General features: G+C 64.1%; 1 protein-coding gene across 2 annotated transcripts in view; it reads left to right on the top strand.

Moving 5' to 3' along the window:
• Positions 1–23,605, top strand: part of CACNA1H (calcium voltage-gated channel subunit alpha1 H) — a 60,096-nt gene that overhangs the window by 11,843 nt on the left and 24,648 nt on the right. For both annotated transcript variants that reach the window (XM_035021870.1, XM_035021871.1), the window contains one exon: positions 23,475–23,586. In XM_035021870.1, the coding sequence (XP_034877761.1) occupies positions 23,475–23,586 (112 nt within the window). The remainder of the gene's footprint in view (positions 1–23,474; positions 23,587–23,605) is intronic.

The following is a 23,605-nucleotide window of genomic DNA, read 5'->3' on the forward strand; positions in this document are numbered from 1 at the left end:
ATTCACTGGTTTTTACTGTCCCCACAGAGCTGTGCGGCCCTCACTGTCAATTTTGGAACTTTCTCCTCCCAGAGAGACCCCAGCCCCTGGCGGCCCCTGATCTGCATTGTGTCCCTGGATCTGCCTTTTCTGGGCATTTCATAGAAATGGAATCCCACGCCGCATGGCTCTTTGCACGTGGTTTCTGTCTCTGAGCGTCATGTTCTCCGGCTGGGGCCACGCTGTAGCACATGTCAGGGCTTCATTCTCCTTGGTGGCTGACCTGTGTCCTGCTGTGTGGATGGACCACGGCGTGTCCGTGCCAGCGTTGGTGGGCTCTTGGGCTCTTTCCACCTTCAGGGTGCTGTGAGCCGACCAGCCGTGCAGACGTATGTGAGTTCTGTTTGGACCTGTTTTTGGTGTTCTTGGGTACATACCCGAGAGCGGAATTGCTGTGTGGAATCGTGCGTGGACCTGCCGATGTGTTTTCCAAGGCGGTGTCTGCTTGTTAGGCCCCGCCAAACATGGGGTCTCTGAGTAGCTCGGTAGTAGCTTTGGCGGCCGTCCCCAAGGATGCAGCCGGCGAGCGTCAGGCGCCATGCCCAGCCTGACGCTGTGTGAGCAGGACGCTCCCCACCTCCCTTCCTGTGGACACTTTGGGGCATCCCCTGGGAGGTGGTCTTGGCAGCCCCCAGATCTGGATCTCCCTGTGAGGGACCGCCCAGGCAGGGCGGGGCCATCGGAACCAAGGGGCCTGCTAGGCCTCGTGTCCTGACTCCACATGGACACACAGGTGGGGCGAGGCATGTGCCGGGCGGGATGGTGCCGGGCAGCAGGTGGGAGTAACTGGCGTGTGAGTGTGTGTGTGCGTGTCCGTCCGGCATCCGTTCCTTCTTCAGCCCTCTGGAGAATTTCAACACCCACACTTGGAATAAGAAAAAAAATTATTAATGAGCTTGGAGCAGTTGCCATGGGAACCTGTTGCTAATGAATCTCTGGGGTTCCTTTTACCTTTGCTGAGCAGCCCTGCACTCCCAGAGAGGACATGTTTCCCACTAATCAGGTTGCCGTGGCAACGCCTGTCACTAATCCCCAGCCGGGGCTCCTGGTTTCCTGGCCTGGCCCGACTTACATAAAGCAATTTAGCGAGCGCAGGGCTGCTCCCGGAATGCAGACCCTGGGCCCCCAGCCTCCCCAGACATTCATCTCCACGAGCAACCTGCCCTCCCCACCCCACGGGCCCCATGTGTGGTCCCACAGCCACGGGAAATGGGCACCTGGAGCCCGTGGTGTTTGCTGGGAAGAGAAGCGGTGGAGGGTCAGTTCTTCACTGGGCTCAACACACGTGCTGCAGGTGGAGGGCTGGCCCGTAGTGGGCGCTCCATAAATGCTGAGTGGGGGAGCCGTGCGCCAGTCAGGGCCGTGGGAGGTGGCCTGGGCCCCTGGGCTGGCACCCAGGCCTCCGTGTGGCCTAGGCCTGGCGGTGGGAGAACGTTCTAGAAGGAGCGTGGACGCCTGCAGCCTGCAAGGTGGATGTGAGTCCTCCGAGGCCAGGGTGCATTCCGGCAGCCCCCAGCCCATCTTGACAGGCAGGAGGTATGTGTGGAATGCCCACGGTGACCATCCACCCTGTCGGCTCAGCCCCGAGAGCCCGTGTGGTGGGCAACGGTGCTGTGTGTCCTTGAGCCCCTCCTTGCTTCCTACCCCCGAGTGTCTGTGCAGGACCCCCAGCTCAGCCACCTGGAGCGGACAGACCCTGCTGTCAGTAGTCCAGCCGTCGGCCCCGGGCCCAGCTCTCCAACAGGGCCAGCCGGGCGGGGAGGCTGCTGACTCGGTGATTTGGGCTCTTTCAGTGGCCACTCTGGGACACCCTACGGCTGCCTGAGTGGGTGCCAGGTGGGAGGCAGGCAGCTCTGCGCAGTTGTCCCCATAGGAGATGTGGTGGTGCAGGGAGGGCTTCCTGGAGGAGGCAGTCTCCACACAGCTCTGGTAGGAATGGGGGTCTCCGTGAGGGCGGTGCCCAGTGTGTTTTGTGGGCCCCGTTTCCCTGTGAGCCTCCTCCCCCACCGCGGGTGAGCTCTGAGTGCAGCTCAGGGAGTGGCTGGGGGCACCCTCTCCCGACTCCCTCGGTGTGGGGCTTGCTTGTCTCTGCCCGTGGGCTTGGGCTACCATGACAAGGGACTCCAACCGACACATAGCACAGACGTTTATCATGTCCTAGTGCTGGAAGCTGGGCGTCCAAGACCCAGGCGTGGACGGGGCTGGCTCCTCCCGGTGTCCTTCCTCTGTGCGTGTCGGTGTCTTGTTCTTCCTGTTACAAGGACGTCGGGGATGCTGGATTAGGTCTTATTTTACCTAAACGTTCTGTTGAAACGCTCATCTCCAAGCATAGTTCTATTCAGAGGGTTTCCGCGTGGGAGGTTCTGGGGAAGGCCTCTCCCCAGCGCCCCCGTGGTCCTGGCGGGGTCCTGCCGTCCACTCTGGGGCTCCCTGGTCTCCCTGAGCCCCCCGGAGCACTGAGCAGGGTTCCCGGCCCACGTGGGCTCCTCTGGCCACAGCCCCTCAGTCCAGCTTCTACCCGCCCTGGGGCCCCCTGGGAACACCCCGCTCCAAGATACCCTGGTCAGTGAGTGTCAAACGGCGGGCCTGACGTGGGGTTCACTGGGGCAACACTTGTTCTCACAGTCCCTGGGCATAGACACATAGCCTCCATGTGGCTTTGCCCAGGGCTTCCTTCCATTGACAGCGCCCTCGCAGGGTCCTGCTGACCTTGGGTGAGGGGGGAGGCGGCCCTGCAGCCCCATGGTGCCCCCGCCCACCAGGCAGCATGTGGAGGAGAGCCCAGGCGGGGGTCTCAGGTCCTGGAGAGCCCCCCTGCCTCTGGGGATGCCACTGCCCAGGGCCCGAGGCTGATGGCTCAGGGATGCTCAGGGCAGCAGGGAAGGATGTGCAGAAGGTTCTAGGCAATTTTAGATGGCAGACTGATCTGATGTCAAGGGGCCACAGTCCTGGGGTTTTGGGAGTGGGGGCCAGAGAAGGGAAGGAGGTGGGCTGCTGGGCGGTGACCCCAGCCGAGGTCTCAGCTCCCCACGTCGCCGTTGGAGCTCCCCAGCCTCGACCTGTGGTTGCATCTGGGTCTCCAGGTCCCGCCAGGCCTGGCCTGGACCTTTCTCAGGCTGGGCCGACCAGGAGTCATGGGATGTCTGTTAGACGAGAGGCTGGGGTCTTGTCCCAAGGGCGGTAATGGGGTTTGGGAACTGCTCCACTTTCTCAGCTGAGCGGCCGGTGGGCAGAGGGATGGGTGCTGGTGGGGCGAGGAGACCTGAAAGCCTCCTGGACCCTGTCCCCGCCTGTAGCACGTCTCAGCCTCGGGTGTTCCCTCCCTGGGCTGCCACCATGGGCTGAGGGCAGCTGTTACATCAGAGGGTGGCCCCTCTTGGGGGCCCATGGCCCCCCTGCACACGTCAGCCAGGGGCCCTTCCTGCCCCGCTCTCTGCCATTGCCGAGCCTGATGGCTTCATGCCTGCGGCCCCCATGGACATCTGCACAGCGCGTCAGCGGCCACTGTGGTCCCAGTCTGGCTTCTTAGCGCTGACTGGTTTGTTTCCTGAAGGAATGTCAGTCTCAACTTGCTCATGGAGACATTGATCCCAGGCAGAAGGGGCTGGGCAGCCGTGACTCCTCTGTGACCGGGGTGTCTAAGTGGACATTTGGTGAGTGGCCGTGTGAATGGGGTGTCTCCCGGGGCTCGGTGACCCTCCCAGCCTGAGGCAGCTGGGTGGTGTTTGGAGCGAGCCCTGGCGTCCACTCCCCCGGCGGGGTTCTGTGGGTCAGACCGCGTTCCTCTCACAGTTGCCACGCTCGCTGTGGCTGGGATTGACAGGGGTGTGGGTGGGGACAGCCCGAGAGGGACGGGCCCCAGGGCCCGTGCCTGGCCAGTCCCCTGTGTGGGGGGCTGGGGAAGAGATTGGGGCAGACACACCAGAAAGCAGCTTCTCCTCCCTGCCCTGGGGAGACTCAGGCGGTGGCTGTGTTGGGCAGGGGCCTCTGGGAGGGATCCGCCCTCTGGTGCAGCCTCACCCCCTGCCTCCGTGCTCCCCATTCCTGACATGCCACCTTTTCCCACCTTGGCCCCAAGTCCTCTCCCAGGCCCACCCCCGGGGAAGGTGGCATTCCCTGGACTAGCCCCAGTGGCCCTCCCCTGCCCCCAGGCCCACCCGCTGAGCCCTGGCAGAGCAGACAGCCCCCAGCCTGGGCAGGCATCTGGAATTCTGGAGTGGGCCCCTCCGTTCTGCTGACTGATGCCTGGAATTCCACCACGGAGCTCCCTCTGTCCCAGAGCAGCACCCTGTTCCAGGCAGGACCCCTGCAGGTCCCACGGGGAGCAGGCTGGGCAGGAAGCCTCAGGCGGGGGGAGCCCTGGACCGGAGCTCAGGGAGGAAGGGGCTCCCCGCAACCTGCCCCCCTCCCTGAGTCCCAGGCAGTGCCTGAGGATGGGAGTCTGCACTCCGTGCCCACCCAGGCCTCCCTCTGGGCAGGGAGCGGGGTCTTTTTCCAGGCCTGTACCCTCCACAGATGGCCACGGGGCTCCCCACGCCTGCTGTGTGGCCCCCAGGAACGTCCCAGGGGGGCAGCGGGAGGAGCCCCGCTGTGGGATACTCCCTCCTGTCTTCTTGGGGGCTGACGGGAGGTCTAGGCAGGGCAGCCCAACTGCCGTGGTAGCAGGGGCGCGGGACCCCCTCCAGGCCCCCCCCACTTGGGCGATCTTGCAGAATCACGTTGGGACGTTCGGGGCTCATGGTCACAGTAGGAGTGTTTCCTGCACGTTTGAAATACGGCCTGCCGGCTGGTGGGAACAAGGCATGTTTTAATTCCTAATTTAGACTGTTTATCTGCAGAACTCTGAAGGCCGGCGGGACGAGACGGTGCCCCCCCCCCCCCCCGAGGGCGCCGCCCGCCTCCAGCACGCTCCAGCCGCCTGGTGGGCACCGGGAGGGGGGCCCGCCTCTGTCCAGCCCCCTGCACTCCATGTGTCTTTGTGTGGTCAGCCAGGCACCACCTGCCCCCCAAGAGGGGAGACCCCTCCCCATGCCCTCCGGCCTTTCCAGGGCCCGTGGCCGGCGGTCCAGGAGCAGGGGCGGGCGGGCAGGCGGGCTCGTGAGACCTGGGCGTTCTGAGGACTCTGGCAGCCGGGCTGTGGTCTCTAGTCAGGCTGGGAGTTTTACCGTAAAAGAGAGACACGGGGAGGGTGGGGGTGCAGACCCGGTCGTTAAAAGCATCTAAACTGCTCCCCCGAGCAGAGCTCCCCCCGTCCCCCATGGCTGCCCTAGGATCAGTGTCATCTTTCCGACTTTAATTAGGAAATACACGTTTCTCAACGATCTGCTTGAGGCCCCGGCTGGCTTCCTGGTTGCTATGCCAACCGGGCTTGCACCCCTTCTGGTGTCCCCTCCTGGCACCTGCTCTGCAGGGGTGCTCGGTGGGGGCGGGGTGAACACCTCGCTCTCCTGTTTCCTGTGTGGGCCTGCCCCTCGGCTCCTTGCCTTTGGGGTGTCCCTGTGGTAACTCACAGCTGGAGGGTCCCTCAGCACTGGGCTGGGAAGCTGCATTTCAGGGTTAGGGAGACTGGCCCAGGGTCCTGCAGCTCTTGGAGACTAAGCCCTGGGGCCGGCAGGCTGTGCTGGCCAGGTCCCCAAGTCCAGCTCTGCCCCAGCCCTCCCAGCCCCCATCATCCCGACCCAGCTCTGGCTGCCCTGTCCTGGACCCACCCCAGGCCTGTGTCACTGTGAGTACCCCACCCGCACTGGTGCATAGCTCCTCCACCCCGTTCTCCCACAGAGCCCTGGGGGGTGGGTCCCCATGTTACCCGGCGGCCCCTTCCTTGCAGATGCCTCCTGGGCAGCCCCACTCCTTTGGGCTAGTGCCCCTGGAGGTCCAGGGGCCTGCTGCTGTGGGGGGCCTCCCAGGGGGCCCCAGGGGGGTACGAGGGCCAGGCCAAAACCAGGAAAGGGGGTTGGTGACACACTGTTCCTGGAAAAGCTGGCCAGGCTGTTTGAGGCCGGCCCTGGCCTGCCTGAAGCTTCCCAGACCCCACAGCAGCCCCTTTCCCTCAGCCCACCTGCTGGCCGCCGTCCCGAGGTGGGCCCGGGCCTCTGCCCCACGTGGAGCCAGCAGCCATATTGCAGACCCTCACACTCCTGAGCCTCGACCTCATGGAAGCTTCCAGAAATGTGCAGGAGGGGTGGAGACTGTCAGAGGCTCTTCCAAAACGTGCGTTCTGTGTCTGAGTGTGAACAGGCCTTGCGTTTCCTCCAGAGCTCCGCATCCCCAGGTCCTGCCTGCTCCCCAACCTTCCAAGCCCCCCTCCCCCGGGCAGCACGCCACGCGACGGGCGGAGGGAACCCCAAGACGTGGGCAAGGCACGTGACCACGTGCCCGCGCTCCTAAGAGCTCAGGGATTCCCTAATTACGGGATTTATTATGAAAGCCCCACCTTCCTCTGTGCTGGCTTCCTACAGCCACGGAGACACGCCGCGGCCCTCTGCCAGCAGCCAGCCCTCAAGGCGGGGTGGGGCGGGGCGGGCTGTGGGGCTCCTGCCTGGGAGGGTGGGCCTCGTTCCCACCGGGGACCTTCAGGCCCAGCCCCGCGGTGCCTGCTCAGGCGAGTCTGGGGGGGGGAAGCCTGGGGTGGGGCCACTGACCCGTGCTGTGTAGGGGGCATGGGGACCCCTTCCTGTGGCTGGAAAGGCCCGGAAGCGCTTGGGTCCCTAGTGGGTGTTGGAGGCATATCGCGGCCTGGTGGTTCTGGAGGCCAGTCAGGACTCGGGGTGCACCGTGCAGGGGCTATGCACCATCCAGGGGGGGGTCCCTGGGCAACGGGGGACATCCTTTGGAGCACGGGAGCCCCTGGCTCGAGGTGACTTGCACCCATTTGCTGGAGCGTGTTTGCTGACAACCCGCGAGCTGCCGTGTCTGGCGCCCCCTGAGACGGGAGTCCCCACGCTGCGGGCTCTGCAGATGGACTGGGCCCTGGGAGCTCATCTTGCCGTTCACCTTAGTAGAATTGGAAGATGACGGATCTGGAAATCCTCAGGAGGTAATACATTCAGAACGGTAATGAACCCGTTGCGTGTTAGCGTGTCTTCTGTGGCAACACGGAGGCTGAGCATGAAGGGAGCGTCGCAGTTTTGCGAGTCTCACCTGCCTGCCTCCATGGAGGAATCTGGACCCCTTCTGCTGCTGTGGGGTCAGTTCAGGAAGCCGTGGGGACGCTCCCCAGGGCATGATGCAAGTGAGGAGGACCCCCGTCTGCTCCTCCTGGGGTGGACGTGATGCCTGCGTCCCCGTCATACAGAGGCAGGTGTCCGTGGTCCCTGAGAACATGCGCACGGAGTTCCCAGGGGCCTGACTGCCCACCCACTCTGGGTGGGTCACTCTGGGCCGCGCAGCCCCCACCCGGCCCCCTCCCTCCTCTTGGCCCCATTTCCTCCTGGAGCCCCCCACGGTGGGGACTGGACCCCAGGACACGGGAATAGCACTCACGGGCAGCCCGATGTGAATTTCGCTCTGTGTCCCACTTGGCTGTGTGCCTCCCCAGTGGGGGGGCTGGGGCAGCACACAGAAACCTCCACTGCTGGGCAGCCTGACCCCCAGCCAGGCTGACCTCGGGGTGGGGGCGGGGGGAGCGGGCTTCTGCCAAGCTGGAGGAGGGAGGGATGGGGCCATGGGCTCTGGGCGGGGGGGACACGGCTCTGCCCAGGCCGCTGGGGTCCAGCCGTGCTTGTGGCCACCACCCCTCGGGGCGCCCGGTGCCTCCTGGCCGGGGCGGCAACAGTGAGCGTGGCCGGCCCACTGCTCTGGGGAGGGGAGAGGCGCCCCATTGTTGGTTTTAAAAATGGCTCCGATGAATTACAGAAGCCTTCCCTTTCCTGCCGGTTTCCAGGAACTCCACTCCAACATAATGGATCGAGTTATTAGGGGATCAGCTTGGACTCGGGCGGCTGGAGGGGAGCCAGGCTAGGCCGACCAGCACGCCGTGTGGCTGCAAGACTCCCCAGGGCCAGCCTGCGGTTGGGGCTGGGGGGCAGGCGGCCCGGGCCGTCAGCTATGTGCCGGGAGGCTGGGCACAGGGCACCAGGGACTCAGGCCCGTCCTTCCAGGGAGGCTTTACTGGGGGCGCGACTCCTGGAAGGTGAGGCCCTACTGTGTGCAGAAGCCTGTGCCCACAGCCCCAGCTGGGGTGAGGCTCCACGGAGGGAGATTCACTGTGTGCACAGGCCTGAGCCCAAGCCCCACATAATGTGAGAGCCTACCGTGTGTGCACAGGTGTACGTCCTAAGCAAAGCCTGCTATGTGCAGGGCTTTCCTGAGGCTCTGTTCTTCCATGAGGGTTGAGCAAGGTGTGCTCTGAGGAGGCCCAGGAGGCCCCAGGGGTGGGGCAGGGGGTCCTACAGGGCCCTCTCCTCACTGTCCAGTGCTGTGCAGGGGTGAGGAGTAGGGGTTGTCTTGAGAACTCGGGACACTGCCATGTCACTGGCCCCGGCTCTGCCCACCCGCAGGTCGTCCTGTCCCTGCTGTTCTGCCATTGCCCCCCTGCTCCCCCTGCCAGGCCTGGGCACAGGCTGGAGGCTCACCCTTACCCCTCACTTAGGCCTGGGGCAGTCCTCACCGCATTGATGTCCGTCCTTACTGGACACCGTCCTTGCTGGACACCGTCCTTGCTGGCGTTTGACTGCTGGACGCGTCACCCGTTCCTCATTGTCCTCGGGCTGGCTCCGTGAAGGCTGGCCCTCGTCCAGGGACCCCAGAGCAGTCCTGGCACGCAGCCGGTGCTCAGTAAATGAGTGAGGTCGAGGACCCCTCAGTGTGGGTTTTGAGGCATGAAGAGAAGTGCTCCTAGGCAGAAGGCAGGTGGTGCACTGTGGGTGGTGGGCCCATCCGGAGTAGAGCCGGGTGGTCTCAGGCAGGGGTACTCCACTGACCCACAGCTGTGTCAGCAGCCGCTGGGTCCCCATCTCTCACCAGGTCCTCCCACCCTCACCACCCCTGACAGCCTGAGCTCTGCCTCCGGGTCCTGTCTGGAAGTGGCCCGGGGCTGCTGTGCTTTAGGGACATCCTGGTGGCCATCTAGGGGCTGGTGCACCCCTGGCCAGCCCCCTCTCCAGTCACGGAGGCTGCACCTGGCTCTGCGTATGGCGCTCTGGACTTCTCTGCAAACTGGCTGGCTTCATGCCTCAGCAGGGTTCTCAACGTAAAGAATTTCAGTCTGGGAAGTGCCGTGTTGTGTGAAATGTGGGCGTCATGCGGGCCGGTGCACAGAACTCTGGTTAGTGTCTGGCTGGGAGCTGGTGTCCCCCGTGGGAACGTGGGCCTCCCTTGCTGGGGGCCAAGCATGGCCACCGACGTTTCAGAACCACCCCAGCCTGGCCCATGGGAAGAAGCAGCCCCTATCCCTGACTCCTGGAAGCACTGAGGGCCCGGCCATGCGTGCAGCCTGCTGGGCTGGGGTCTCGGGGGCTTGTCCCCACAGGATTGGCGGCCAGCCACCCTGTTGTCAGGCAGCACGGGGAGCCTGCCCCTGTGCGCACAATCCAAGCCGTTGGGTCCGTGGCCCCCGATGGGGGTGGGGGGGGCTCTTCGTACCATGCCTGACACGGCAGAACCCACTGCCACTGGGGCGGCCTCTCCTCGGGACAGACAGGGCCAAGCCTGTGTCTGGGAAGCATTCAGAGGGTCAGGGACCAAAGCGTTCTGGCCATCTCTCTGGGCAGCAGGACCCCCACCGCCTCCCCCAGCGTCTCTTCACCCCAATATCTGGAGCTCGGTGGGGATGGGGTGTCAGGGCCACACCTCCCCCAGGGGGTGATGGCCCCTGGGGGCTGTATTGTCTGCCCATGGCTTCTGTAACAAACACACCGGAGCGTGTGTGTTCCTCCAAGGGCTGGAGGCTGCAAGGCCGAGGTCCAGGCATGGCCGGGGCTGGCTCCTTCAAGGCCTCTGCTGGGTGTGCGGACGGCCATCTCCTCCTCATGTGGTCGTCCCCGTGTGTCTGTGTCCTGAGTTCCTCTTCCTGTGAGGACACCAGTTGGATGGGATTGGGACCCATCCTACTGACCTCAGTTTACTTAAATCGCCTCCTTAAAGACCCATTCCCAAATGAGTCACAGTCTGAGGTCCTGGGGGTTAGGGCTCCTACATGGGAATTTGGGGGGACACAGTTCAGCCTGTGGCAGGGAGGACTGGGAGGGTCTAGGCTGGGAGGGAATGGCCTATTACTGGTGGCTGAGCCGGGAAGGTGCCCGTGGCCTGGGCGCAGGGGCCAAAATGTCCTCGGGCCGGGCACTGGGGGCTCTGCATCCTGAACCCAGGATTCCTCAAATGAGCGCGTCCTGCCCCCGCCTCAGCCCAGGCCAGAACATGACTCTCATACTGGAGACGAACGCGGGTGACCCTGAGCCACGGTCAGAACTGTGCTGTGTTCTGTCCGTTCTGCTGCACTCACAGGACGTCGGCCCTGAGCTTTGGGTGGGCGCTCGGAGGACACTGGCCGTGGCAGCCATGTGTAAATGTCAGGGCCAGGTGTTGGGCCGGGCCCAGGTGGGGCCCCGGGTGCCCTGGAGGCACTGTGGACAGGAGCACCGGGGTGCCGAGCTCAGTCCCGCTGGTTTCAAGTTGAAGCCGGCGATCTGAGGTTTTGGGCCATCCTTTTCAAAATGTCACCGCTATTAATAATCTGTGGGTGGGGCCAGAGGGCCTCTGGGGTCCTGAGTGGGTGGTGGGGGAGGGGGCCTGGGGGAGGCAGCTCCCTGTGGGGCGTGAGGGGGGCTCCCCAGGCCTTCCCGAGGGGGCCTGGGCTCAGCGGCACAGGTGGGGGTCTGCTCGGGTACAGGGGGTTCTCTAGGGGATGGAAGAGGTGCCCAGCGGGGCTTGAACGTACCATACAGGCAGGAGCTTGCTTCTCCTGGGGCTTCCTGTGTGCATCCATAAAACGGGGGCGTCGGAATCCGTGGGCTCCAGAGCCTTTCCAGGGGCTCCTCCAGCTGCCTCACAGGCAGGTCCAGATGGCCTGCGGGTCCGGACGGACAGCAGCCTCACAGGGAAGAAGAACAAAGCTGAGGCAGGATCCGAACCCAGAGCTGGGGCCTCTGGGGCTTCTAGGGGTCAGTGTGGGGCACCTGCCAGCCTGCAGGGGAGCATCTGTGTGGGGGCATGTGCTGTCGCCTCCCCCAGCCCCAGCACGGACAGCCGAAAGCCCTGTGTTCCCTTCCCCACAAGACCCCCCTGCGAGGGTCCTCAGCTGTCCCTTCTCAGAGCAGAAGACAGCCCCGCCTGCATCTCTGGTCGGTGGGTGTCCCGCTCGAGTTCTCGCTCCTGCGGTCAGCCTCAGCTTCTGCCCCGCTCCGGGGGGATTCCTACGGGGAGTGGGGGGGTTATCACCGCGGGAGACCTGGTGCTGGTGGGGCCCCCATGTCCGGCATCTATCTGGTGTTCATCCCTCGGGAGCCAGTGAGGGCTGGAGCTGCTCTGGGGAGCCCCCAGTGCCCAGGACTCACCCGGAAGGTTCTAGATGCTGCCCCCAGTGGTGGGGCCTCCACCCACCCAGCCTTGGGCTCTGCTCAGGTGTGCTCCTTGGGGCAGCTCCAGGGCCCCTGACCAGCAGCTCGCAGCCTGCAGGAGGGCAGGCCCCATCCGGTGGGACTGCCACTGCATCGGGGTCCTGGCGGGACAGCAGTGCCCAGTGGTGGTGGTGGGTGAATTACAGAGCGGGCAGCAGGCTGTGGAGGGAGCGTTGCCCCCAAGGCTGGCAGGGGTTCAGCCTTCTGCTGGCAGGCTACTTCCTACCCCTGCTGGGGTGGTCAGGGCACCCTGCCCTGTGGGCCCCCAGCTGGCTGTCCAATCCCCCAACACCCTGGGGATTCTTGACCACCAGCAAGTTTGGGAAGGTGCCCTGTGGGTGTCTGTCGTGTGTGTGGGTGGGGCTTGGACTCGTGGGTCCCTGACCTCAGCTGGGAGGTTTGGGGACCCTCCTCCCAGCAGGAGGCTCTGGCTGGCCCTTGGGCTGGGGTGCCCCCGTGTGCCATGCGAGAGCAGGTGGGCAGGTGTGGCCACAAGGCCCGTCCTCCTTTCTTTTTTTTTTTTCTTTTTAAAGATTTTATTTATTTATTTGAGAGAGAGAGAATGAGAGACAGAGAGCATGAGAGGGAGGAGAGTCAGAGGGAGAAGCAGACTCCCTGCCGAGCAGGGAGCCCGATGCGGGACTCGATCCTGGGACTCCAGGATCATGACCTGAGCCGAAGGCAGTCGTTTAACCAACTGAGCCACCCAGGCGCCCCCGTCCTCCTTTCTTAATACCCAGTTGCCAGGCGACGCTTGTGGGGAGGCTGGGATTTCCAGGGAGGGGCCAGCTGGTGTGCGGGGGAGGGTGTGGGGACAGCCCTGCTGCGGGGCCCCTTTGCCTCCACGTGGGGTGAGCCAGGCTCGCACGTATGCAGAGTTGTGTGTCTGCACGTGGTGCATGTTCCCACCACAGTCACTGCGAGTCCCGGTGTGTGAGGACCGTGGGGGACTGGGCCACCATGGGTCCCGCGCTCCAGGGGCAGAGCTGGGGAGCTCAGGCCCCAGCCATGGGCTCCTAGCCACGGGGCCAGACGGTGCTGGGGGCTGTGCCAGGTGTTCTGGCCTGGTTCTCTCGCAGGAGGGAGCCTCCTTCAGCTTCCTGCAGACTCTGGGGCCATGGTCTCGGGCAGCCTGCCGGTGGGGGGGTGGAGCAGACCTTGTTCTTCGGGCCGAGTTCCCATGGAGGGAGCGTCCAGTCCCACGGGGTCGCTAATTCAGGCCTCGGGCAGCTGTGCAGTGGCGCTGAGGCGGCTATTTCTGGCCCGGAGAATTCCTGCCCAGAGCCAGCCCCGAAGGCCTGTCCCCACGGGCGGTCTGTCATCTCCCGCAGGGGCCCTCCTGGCTCTGTGCCCTCTGCCCACGCCTTTCCCTTCCAGGGTCTGGGGGCTCTGCAGAGGAGAGTCGCTGGGGAGGCGGCCTCCCCTGGCAAGGCCGGCCCCTCCCGCCTTCTGTCTCCAGGACAAAGCCAGCCTGAAGGGGAGGCCAGGTCTTAGGACATTGTAAGGCATCAGCTGCTCCAGCAGGAACCAGGCCAGGACTGTGACCTGGGGCTCTGTCAGGAGAGCTTGAGCTATGGGAAAGAAACTGGGCGGGGGGCTAGCTCCATGTTCAGACAGGAAAATCCCCCCTGCGGGGGGTGGTCGGGGGCCCCCAAGGCACTTGCGCATGCCGCCACCAAGTGGCTGGCAGGGTCTCCATGAGGGTCCGTGGCCGGCACAGGCAGGCTCCCTGCAGGTATGGTGATTGGAGGTGGAGATGGGGTGCTTTTCCACTCAATTATGCCTTGAAAAAAAATCCCAAATCAAGCTATTTATTAAGAGTTAAGTGGAGACATTAGCACTCTTCCTAATTAGCATGGTCTTTAAAATGGTGTGCAATTAGAGGGAGCTGTGGGCTTGTGCTCGGGCTCCGTGATGTGTGGATGAGTGTTTAATTTTGTCCGGGGTGGTGGGGGGGTGCTCTTCCTTCTGGAGAAACGCCAGCCACGGGCCCCGCTCCTCTCAGGTCAAGCCACCTCGAAGCTGTGGGTGTAAGCATGTGTCTGTGGTTGCATGTGCACACGGTCCCGCTCAGATGCGTGTACGCGGCGTGCATGGCACAAGGGACGAGGAGTCTGCACACGAGTGGGCACACACGCGCCCAGACATGCCTAGGCTCACACTGGTGCCGGGGTCCACCCTCTGTACCCCCTCCCTCCTGTGGCAGGTGGGCAGGGGTGCCACCAGGCCCAGGACAGTGCCATGCCCGGATTAGCTCAGAAATCATGCAGGGAGGAGGGGCCTCTGTGCCACGAGCCACCGAGAACAACATACCCAGGCGCTGGGCTCTGCTGGTGGGACGCAGTGGTGCCCGGGGGTCTGGGGAGCAGGTTCCTCATAGGTTGGGGTCGGAGCTCGCTGCCTAGGGAGCCCCCGGGCACAGCTCTGGAAGTCTCCAGGGCCACCAACACAGGGAGCAGCTCTCAGAACAGAGGAAGAGTATTCTGGCAGCAGGGGGTGTCCCCACATGGGGAGTGGGCTTGCAGCTTCTCAGTTTCCCAGGGGAGGTGCTCTCCCAGGAACAGCCCAGCCCCCCTGAGCTCCCCCCCCCCCCCCCGTGTGACCCTGAGCCACTGGCTGAGAACAAACAGCTCCATGTTTGGCCAGCAATCCCGGCTCCCCACCCCGGCCAGAGCCGAGTGAGCATGAGTCACGCAGGCCTCGGCTGTGGGTGGGGGGGACAGGGATGGGGACAGAGTTGGGGAGAAGGGCTCCCTGCAGCAAGAGTCTGGCCAGAGGGGAGGCAGGGCAGGCTGGAGCAGAGGGCACCGTTCAGGAGAGGCCGTGGGGCACAGACTGGGCACAGAGGCTAGCCCTGTGTCAGAGTGGGGAGGGGACGGGGTCCTGCTGCACCCCACAGGGGCTGTGGCAGGTCCTGCCCAGGGAGTTCTTGACAGGTGGGCGGCCCCCTGGGGGCAGCGGTCCTGTGTCCCCCAGGTGGGGATGAATGGGAGCTGGCCACAGGGGACCAAGGCCCTTCCCTGTGCAGAGCCAACGTGTGTGGTGGGGAGAGGCCGAGAAAGCCTTTGATTCCTAACAGTCAGCCTGCAGTTGCACCTGGCGGGGACCCCTGGCCCTCCGGACCCCACTCCCGTCCTGCCCTTCTTCCCAGACACTGACAGGATCTTCTGGACCGCACCCCTCTCCCCCAGATAAAGCCCTGTGGTGGTGGCCCCAGGGGTGGGGGGCTGGAGACCAGGGACTGGGCTGAGCTGTGGGGCTGTTAGAGGGTGTGAGCTGGGGGGGGCAGTCCACCTCCCAGACTCCTCCTCACCTTTTAGCAGCTGGTCATCATGGCAACAACCTCAGGAAGGAAAGAAACTTCCTTCCATCGTGATCTGGAGTGGCGGCCTCCCACTCCTCACAGAGGCCCCCGTGGACCCGGCACTGCTGCCGTGGGACTCCCTCCACCACTCACCTCGGCCATGCTGGTGTCCTCGCTCACCTCACCGGTCTGTGGTCCTGACACCAGCTGGCTGGGGCTGTGGGTTGGAGCGACTGCAGCAGAAGCATCCAGGCCCCAGCAACGTTGAGCTGCTCCCCAGGGACCAGGTGTGAGGGCAGGTGCGCAGGTGCATACACACCTGCGTCAGATGACCGTCCCACTGCCCCCAGGCCCCTGATCTGCACATGAACGTCCCACCCTGAGCTGGGCCTTGTCGCTACAGTGGAAGCCTTAATCAATCAATTATATCACTAGTTAAGTAAGCAGGAGTGTTTATAATTGTCCCCAGTAACAAGGGAAGGTACATCTGTCCTTGGGGGCTGTGCCCAACCCCCCAGGCTGGGGCCGAAGTGTGAAGACCTCAGGGAACCCTCAGGTGGCCGGGAAATGGGGCAGGATCCACAAAGGTCTCCGCTCCACGCCTTCTGCCCAAGGGCGCCTCCGTGCTCCAGGGATGGAGTCAGCCTCAGGAGACCAGGCTGCCACGAGAGCAGGGTCCCCGACACCAGGGAGCGGACCCCTGCTGGGGCCCAGGTGTCCTTAGGCTTGGGCCATTGTTGGCAGTCCTCAGGTGTGGACCTCCTAAGGCCTGCGGTGTGGGGCTGGAGCCCTGGACCCTGCCAGAACCAGGGTGCCCCCGCAGGGCCAGGCCCAGTTTGCGGGTCATGGGGGTTAAGCTGGCTCACAGTGCAGGGTGGATGCCGAGCGGCGCTGCCGTAGCACCCGGCCTGCAGCTGCTACTCTGCCTTCAAAGGCTCCCCGGTGGCCAGGCTCAGCCGCTGCCTGGTGGGAGTCTGCTGCCGCCCCAGCCGCCCCTTACACCCCGATCCCGTCACCCCGGCCGCGGGGAGCTCTGGGAGGCGTCCTCAGACGCCCTCCCCGTGGGCAGCCAGACCCACGGTGGAGGGCCACCAGGAGGACTCGGGAGTGCTGGGGAGCACGTCTGCCCCGAGTCGGGGGGTGGCTGTGCCCTGCAGGGGTGTTTTGAGGCAGGAGAGCCAGGAGGGGGCCCCCACCACACCCACGCTGGCGCTGGGTCTGAGTCTCCGCCCTGTGAGTGAGTGACAGCAGTGATGGGTTTGGAACTCCAGCAGGATGGAGCGGTTGGAAAGAAAAGCCCCAGACACGCAGATTGTTACAGTTAGTGAGGTGACGTGCACACACTCTAAAATTCACCATCTTGAAGTGTAGCAATCTTGGGAAGTTGAGTGCATTCACAGTGCGGTGCAAAGCTCCAGCCCTCCCTAGTTCCAGAACATTCCATCACCCCAAAGGGAACCTGTCCCCGTTAGCTGTCACTCCCCAGCCCCTGGCAGCCCCTGCTCCCCGGTCTGTCCGCGTTTGTTCTGCTTCACAGACACAGAATCCTACAATCCCTGTCCTTGTGCACCTGGCTTCCTAGCGAGCGTCCCATTTTCAAGGTTTAGCCGTGTCATAGCGGTGTGGGCATGATATGACTGAGCGGTATCGCACGGCTGGACCCTGTGTTTTTGTGCGTTTGTGGACATTGGGGTGGTTTCCGCCTTTTGGCTGTCTCGAGCCCTGCGGCTGGGAACACGAGTGTGTGTGTGTGTCCAAGGACCTGTTTGCACTTCTAGGTGTGCTCGGGGGTGTGGACAGTTGGAGGAATTGTGGGACCTGCCTCCGGGTGGGAGCTGCGCCCCACAGGAGCTGCCGGGAGCCATCCACGGGGGCCCTGCTGCCTGGCTCAGACGTTGTCTGTCCTGTGTGCCGCCCTTGAGGGCTTCCTGGAGGTGCTCACGGGGGCCTGGTAGGTCCCCAATGGTGCAGAGGGGCAGGTCCCGCGCCAAGGCTGGTCCGGGAGAAGCCGTGTCATTAATGGTGTGCGTCTCCAATAAAAACTGCTTCGTGTTAGATGCTGGGCCGGGAGGAGGCTGTTGCAAGCGTGTTGCTGTGGCAACCTCGGGGGGTGGGCTCACCAGCTGGGCGAGGAGCAGAAGGCCCCTAGACTCCCGTCACCATGAGCAAGGGGCCGAGTGTGTGCCCTGGTGGACGGGGACTGTTCCCCAGGCCTCCCCCGCTCTGACAGCCCACGCGGACTACTTGGGCCTGGGCTTCGAGACACCTCACTTGCCGTCACATGCGTCCCGGGAAGGACAGCCTTGCCCCGTCTCGCCAACTCCCCGCCCCGAGCCGTGGTTCCCCCGACAAGGGCTTCTCCCAGAACTCCACGTGCCTCTTGGTGCATGTACGTCCAGCCGTCCTAGGGAAGCGAGCCTCTGCACGGGAGCGCTCTTTGTGAACGGTCTCCGCCACTGCTGCGTTCCCCTCCATCCACCCAGCATGGGTTTCTAACCTCGGCGTCTCCACCGCAGCATCACGCCCTGTCCGTAGAGACGCTGGGACGTTCAGTCGTCTGTGGTTGCCAGCGGTGCTTCCTGACTCGCTAGCCTGGCCGCACGCACCACTGGGCAGCCTCCCCAGCTCCCTGGCACTGTCCTTGTCCCAGCGCTCGTGCGGACAGAGGGGCCCAGAGGGGCCAGGGTTGGGGAAGGCCGCGCTGTGCTCTGCGAGGTGGGCGGGTCTGGGGGTCTCCCATGCTGCCCACTGGGCCCCCATGTGGCCGGCTGGGTCCGTGTGGGGTGTTTCTTCCGGCCCCAGAGCGGTTCTGTCTCCAGCTGCCCGCTCAGCTGTGTGGGTACCGTAGACGTTTTCTCATGAGTGGCCCAGGATTGTTTTCTCCTGTGGGATGGGCTTTCTACCCCATGAATAAACATAGGCTTTTCTCCTTAATCAAACTGCAAAAGCAAGGTTGGATGCTCAAGAGGATGAAGGCTCGGGGGCCAGGGCGGGGGCAGCAGGTCTGTGTGCACAGTAGCAGGGAAGGGCCCTGTACCACCTCCCCCAGGGCAGGGAAGGGTTTGCCCACCAGCTGTCCATGTGGGGACAGAGGGGGGCGCTTGGTGCAGAGTGCCGGGCATCAGTGGGCCACTGTGCGTCTGGGGGCAGGTGCGCGTGCATGTGGAGCCCGTGGACTGGCTGAGCTCATCCCTACACCTCCCCTGCCTGTCGGGGCCCCTCATCCACACCACAGACTGCAAGCCCCTTCGAGGTCAGAGGCTGGTCCCCGAGGGCCCGGTGTGGGGGTCTGGGCTCAGTATTCCCGATGGGCAGTGGATCAGGATGGCCCAGGGCTGCCTCTCAGCCATGTCCGAGTCAGGAGATCCTGGTAGGGGGCTGCTGTGGGTACGGAGCAGACGGCAGGGAGGTGGGGGAGGCTGCTGGCCTAACTTGGGCCAAGGCATGAGGAAGAGGAGACCGATGCCAGCCTGAGTGTTTGGGCCACCCCATCCTGCACCCCCTTCTTCCCACTGCCCATGCCCCACCACCTTCCCGGGCGCAGGGACACTCAGCCAAGCTGTTGTGGATTTGGTCTAATGGAGCTTAGCTGGCGGAGCAGATTGCCCTGGGGGGGCGGCAGGCGGGGCTGGCCTGCTTGGGGCTTTCTCATCTTCCAGAGACAGAGCTTTGCAGCTCTCTCCATGTAATCTCACGATGGCCCCTCAGGGAGCCCAGCCTGGGGGGTCAGGGCCCAGTCCCCACGAAGCCTGCCTCGTGGCCACCCCGCCGCAGCTTTCCAGCCTCCGTGTCCCCCACCGGTCTGCGTCTCTCAGCAACGGGTGTCCAGCTCGCCCAGCTGTGCCCCCATGGCAAAAACACGATGTCCCCTCCCTCCGTGTCCGCAGCCAGCCAGGGGAGCTGAAGTGGCCTTGCCAGGGTGAGGGAGGGGACAGGGGACATGGAGTCTGCTGGATGCTTCCCTCAGCAGCTGAAAGATAACCTCCATCACTCCCATCGTGCAGCTGGGGAAACTGAGGCTCAGGATGAGGGGTGGGTAGTGGTACTGTCAGGGGTCAGGCTTGTCCCCTGGCTCCGAGCTCGGCAGGGGGAGAAATGGCTCACTCCACAGGTCTGGGGACCCTGAGCCAGCAGGGCTGGGTGGCCGTGGGGACCTGCGTGCAACGATGAGGATTTGGCTCAGAGGTCTAGGACCACCCTTCGGGTCACACTGTCTTGTGCCATACAGGCCTCTGTGGGGACCCTCATAGAGTGTCAGGGTCCCTTGTTGGCACAGCTGCTGGTGAGGGACCGGCAGCCCCCAAAACGTGGGCTGAGTGGCCATGAGCCCCTTCTGGCTTCCGGGCCTGGTCCCAGCAGCTTCACACTTCCCAACCAGTGGCATCTTCGTGCAGAGATGACCGTGCCTGCCGCGGTCACCCCCACTTCCAGGCTGTCCCCATCTACTGCCCACAGCCAGGGACAGGGGAGAGATGGTGCTCTCAGGCCAGCACCATCTTCGAAGGCTCAGGCGGTGTGCTCTGCTTTACCAGCTGGGAGTCAGAATGAGAAAGGGTGGATCGATGGGTGGTGTCCAGTAAAGCCTGGGTCAACGTGAGCAGCACCCCCAGGCTGCTCAGCAGGCCCCATCCAGAGCCTCCTCCCCAGCCCTCTGTGGGTGTCTGGGGCAGGCCGTCTTCAGCACCACGGACAGCGGTCACCTGGCACTGCCCCTCGAATCCACCTCCTCACCCACTGGGCCTGGCCTTGGGGTGTCTGCGTGTGGGGTGCATTGGAGCTCTGGTCTGAGAGGCCATGAATCTGGCACCGAGAGCGACAAGACAGGACTGGGGCCCTCCACCCCGCTGGGGGAGGCCTGGCTATGGGCGCCGCTGCACGAGTGGGAAGGTGGTGCAGTGCTGGTTCGGCACCTGCTACCCCACTGGTCCCGGAAAGACCTGAAGGGGAGGGAGGTGGTGGGAAAGACTGGCATCAGGCCAGGCTGGGGGCAATATGCTGGAAGGGTGGGGCCCGCAGGGTGCGCATGGTACTTGAGAGGTCCCCCAACAGACAGGATCTTTGCTCCCAGTGCTGAGAGAGGCTCTGGGACCCCGTCTCTCATTTATGAACATCCCCCCCACCAGCCTGGGTGGTGGTGCAGGCCCAGCCCAGGCCCTGGGAGGTTCCTGGAGCTGGATGGGCTGGGGCCAGGGTAGTCAAAAGGATGTGGGTCAGGGGGCTTGTGGCCGGACAGAGCCTCCCGGGGCTCTGGGGTCCTGTGGCAGAGACCACATCACTCAGCGTTGGACTCGGGCCCTGGGCAGCGCCACAGCCCCCTCCCTGTGCTGGTACGGCCACCGCCTCCAGACTGCACATTACCTTGGCTTCCTTGAACCCATGGTGGAAATTGACTCTAATTTGTAGAAGTTGGTTCAAAACCTAAAGAATTTTTAATTAAAACCCAGAAAATCCATCTGTGTAATTAAGTTACTGGGCTCTGGATGAGGAGCCGGCTGGCCCTGCCTGTCCTCAGCTGCCCACTAAGGTGTGACCGGGGAGGGGGCTGGCCTTGCGCGTGCAGGGGGCCGCTCCAGCCCTGTGACCCCTGGGCCGGCTGCCCCTGTCTCTGGGGAGCCTCCTGGCCATCTGCAGGGCCAGTGGAGCCCCTACCCAGGACAGGAGGTGCAGGGCAGTTCTTGGGGTGTCTCGGGAGAACCGCACATACATGTGACACCTTTACACAGACCAAGGCAAGATCTTGGAGCTCGGGTGCAGAATCCTAGGGTCTTTTCACTCCCAGGTGTGTGTGTGGGGTGGTGGAGCAAGAGAGGCAGAGGCTGTATCATTAGGATGGTAACCCGAAAGGGGCGAGGGTCCTTGAGGATGGATGGAGAACTTTTTAGGTGCCCGGTTTGGTTGTCCCAGCCACCCCAGTAGTGTCCCCACTTCTTGGATGAACCTGCTGGGCACTCAGCCTTCTGCCCCTTGGGGTCCTGAGCCTGCCAGGCATGCCTCACAGGTGGGGCAGGCAGGCCAGGGCCCATAGGACCAGCAGAGTCAGGAGGAAGCCACGGTTGGTGGGTGGGCTTCGCTTGTCAGCAGTTTGGGAAGATGTAGAGGTAGGACCCCAGCTCAGGGACTCTAAGCAGGGCTGTCTTTTCCAGTTGCTTCGGGCCTAGTTTATGGCTTATCCTCGGAGTGAGGGCCCCTCCTAGCCCCTGACCTGAATAGTCTCGTGGATCCTGGCCTGAATCCAGATTCGCTGGCCTCACAGCCCAGGATCACTGTTGAGGACAGAGGTCCTCAGCTTTGACACCAGCTCTGGGGTCCGGGGCAGGTCCCCTGCAAGAATCCCCAGACCAGAAGATGCCTTTACCTGCCCCTTTCATCCCCACCTGGCCCTCTGCTCCAGGGCCACACCACGGTGTGGCTAGATGTCTTGAAGTACTGTGTGTGTGTTGGGGGTGGGGGTAGCAGTGTTTGTTAGGGGCTTGAGCGTAGCTGGTAGGCTTTTTCCGGGCTAGGTACAGGGAGGGCATGAATATCCATCACCTGATGGTGGAGGGCACCTGGTAGTTGAGGTCATTCTCCCTGGTCTGGGCGATGTGAATGAGCTTGGGCACAGGCGGGGGAGAAATCGGGCCATGGGCTGGAGAGACAAGAGTCCCAGGTGTGGGTGAATGGTACTGGTGGACAGGAGAAGCTGGGGGGCCAGGGCTCGACTGGGCTGGAAACCCTACTACTGGGGCAGGATGTCTGCAGGAGTGGGAGGGGGGAGCACTCAGGGTACAGGGAGAGCTCAGCATGTTGGGACAGGTTCAAAAGGGGCAGACAGCTCCCACACCCTCACTGGGTGGGTGCACACCCGGGGGCCCAGGCTGGTGTGCGCTGCCTCCCAGGGCGGGGGGTCGGGGGGGGGAGCGTGCACCTGCATCTACCTGGGTCAGGGTTGGAATGCACTCCCTCACATTGTCCGACCGTCGCCTGCCCTCCTGTCGCCCACCCGGGGCCTCCTGCTCTCCTGCCGGGCCTCGTAGGGATGTGGAGGGTATGGGGGGTTCATCTCCTTGCAGGCGGGTCTGCTGACCCATTCTGTTTAACTGGGAGCATCCCACCTACTGTGACACGCACAGATGTCCCTCCTCAGAGGTGTGACTGCAGCAGTTAAGGGACAAAGGGTCAGGAGGCCAGGAAAGCGGTGCAGCCTGAGCCCCCCATGACACAGCCTGGGACCGGGTCTGTGCAGGGGGTCCCCAAGATGCCCCGATGGAGCCTTGCTGGTGCACATAGGTGCAGTTGTCAGCCACGGCACTGTGGCCCCCCACCCCCACCCCACGGGGATGGCCTGGTCCCGGCCCAGCACCTGAGCAAGCATGTGTGCCAGGCCCCGCCAGGTGGGGCTGGGGGCCGCGGGGTGCTGCTTTAGTGGGAAGCTGGCTTCTGTTCCCTGCAGCCAGACCTGGCCCAGGCCCTTGTTACCGCCGAGCCCATTAACCGTAATTACGGCGCTCTGGGCAGGCACGTAATGATGGTGCTGCTGGCCTGGTGCCATGCTGTACTGTGCGCCGTTGGCCCTGCCCCCGCCCCTGCCCCGGGGGGGTGCTGCTTGCAGACCCTGACGTGGGGATGGCGTGTGGGGTGCACAGAATGCCTCCAAGCCCTCCCGGCCACCAGGGGTATCCGTCTGCATCCACAGGGTCTGCATGGAGCCTAGCTCCCCCACGCAGCCCGGCCCTTCTTCATGCCTGACCCAGCCAGCCTAGCAGAGGGCTTCCCCAGTCCCTAGCGAACTAACTGGGGTGGGGGCGCGGAGTGCACCCCTTCCCAGAGACCGCCGCCCTGGGCCAGGCCACCATTCAGCCTGCGTGGAACCCCAGCGCCACCTAGTGGCTGTTCCCAGCATGTCCGGGAGGTCACACCCGGGCTGTGGTCCCCACACCGGGGAGCCTGCAGGGTGGCCGGGGTGCGGAGTGTGTGAGGATGCGGCACACTCTGCTGAGCTGGCTCCCGAGGCTCCCACCCCACCTGGATGCCCACTCGCTAGCCGGAGACTCCTGGACAGGGCCGGTCACTTGGGCAGCTTCTGCTCTGGGACCGGGGGGCCGGGGGTGGGGCAGGGCGGCGAGGAGGTGTCCTGCTGGGTCCCCGTTGGTCCAGGTGCTCAGGAGGGCTGCAGGTCCCCCACGCCCAGCTGCCGAGCTGATGGAAAGCTCTCGTTCCTCATCCCAGTAGCTGTGGTCAGGGTACCCTTGGCCTGCTGGAGTCACGTGGGGGTTAGCACAGGCACACCCCCACGGTGTGTGTGCATCCACAGCACGTGTTGGGGCCCAGGCCGGACAAAGCCTGTGAGATGGCTCCCCGAGTGTCCAGCCTGAGCTGGGGTACCGGTGTGGGGAGCCTGTCCTCCGGCCCCTGCCCAGGGGCCCACGTGGGGGTGTGCTGGTGCTGTACACAGTGGCCAGGGTCGCGGCTCTGCCTCTCAAGGCCCAGCTAACGGGGTGCTGGGGGTGGGTCCCAGGGCCCCGCTCCCCGTGCTGCTCCCCTGTGGCCGTGTCGCAGCCTCCGGCATTGATCCTTAATTCGGCCGCCTGCTCCACGTGGTTCGAGCACGTCAGCATGCTGGTCATCATGCTCAACTGCGTGACCCTGGGCATGTTCCGGCCCTGTGAGGACGTCGAGTGCCAGTCAGAGCGCTGCAGCATCCTGGAGGTGGGCCCGGGGGCATCCG

Source organism: Mirounga leonina, unplaced genomic scaffold, assembly GCF_011800145.1.
Source record: "Mirounga leonina isolate KUSES-001 unplaced genomic scaffold, KU_Mleo_1.0 Mir_175, whole genome shotgun sequence".
NCBI lineage: Eukaryota > Metazoa > Chordata > Mammalia > Carnivora > Phocidae > Mirounga > Mirounga leonina.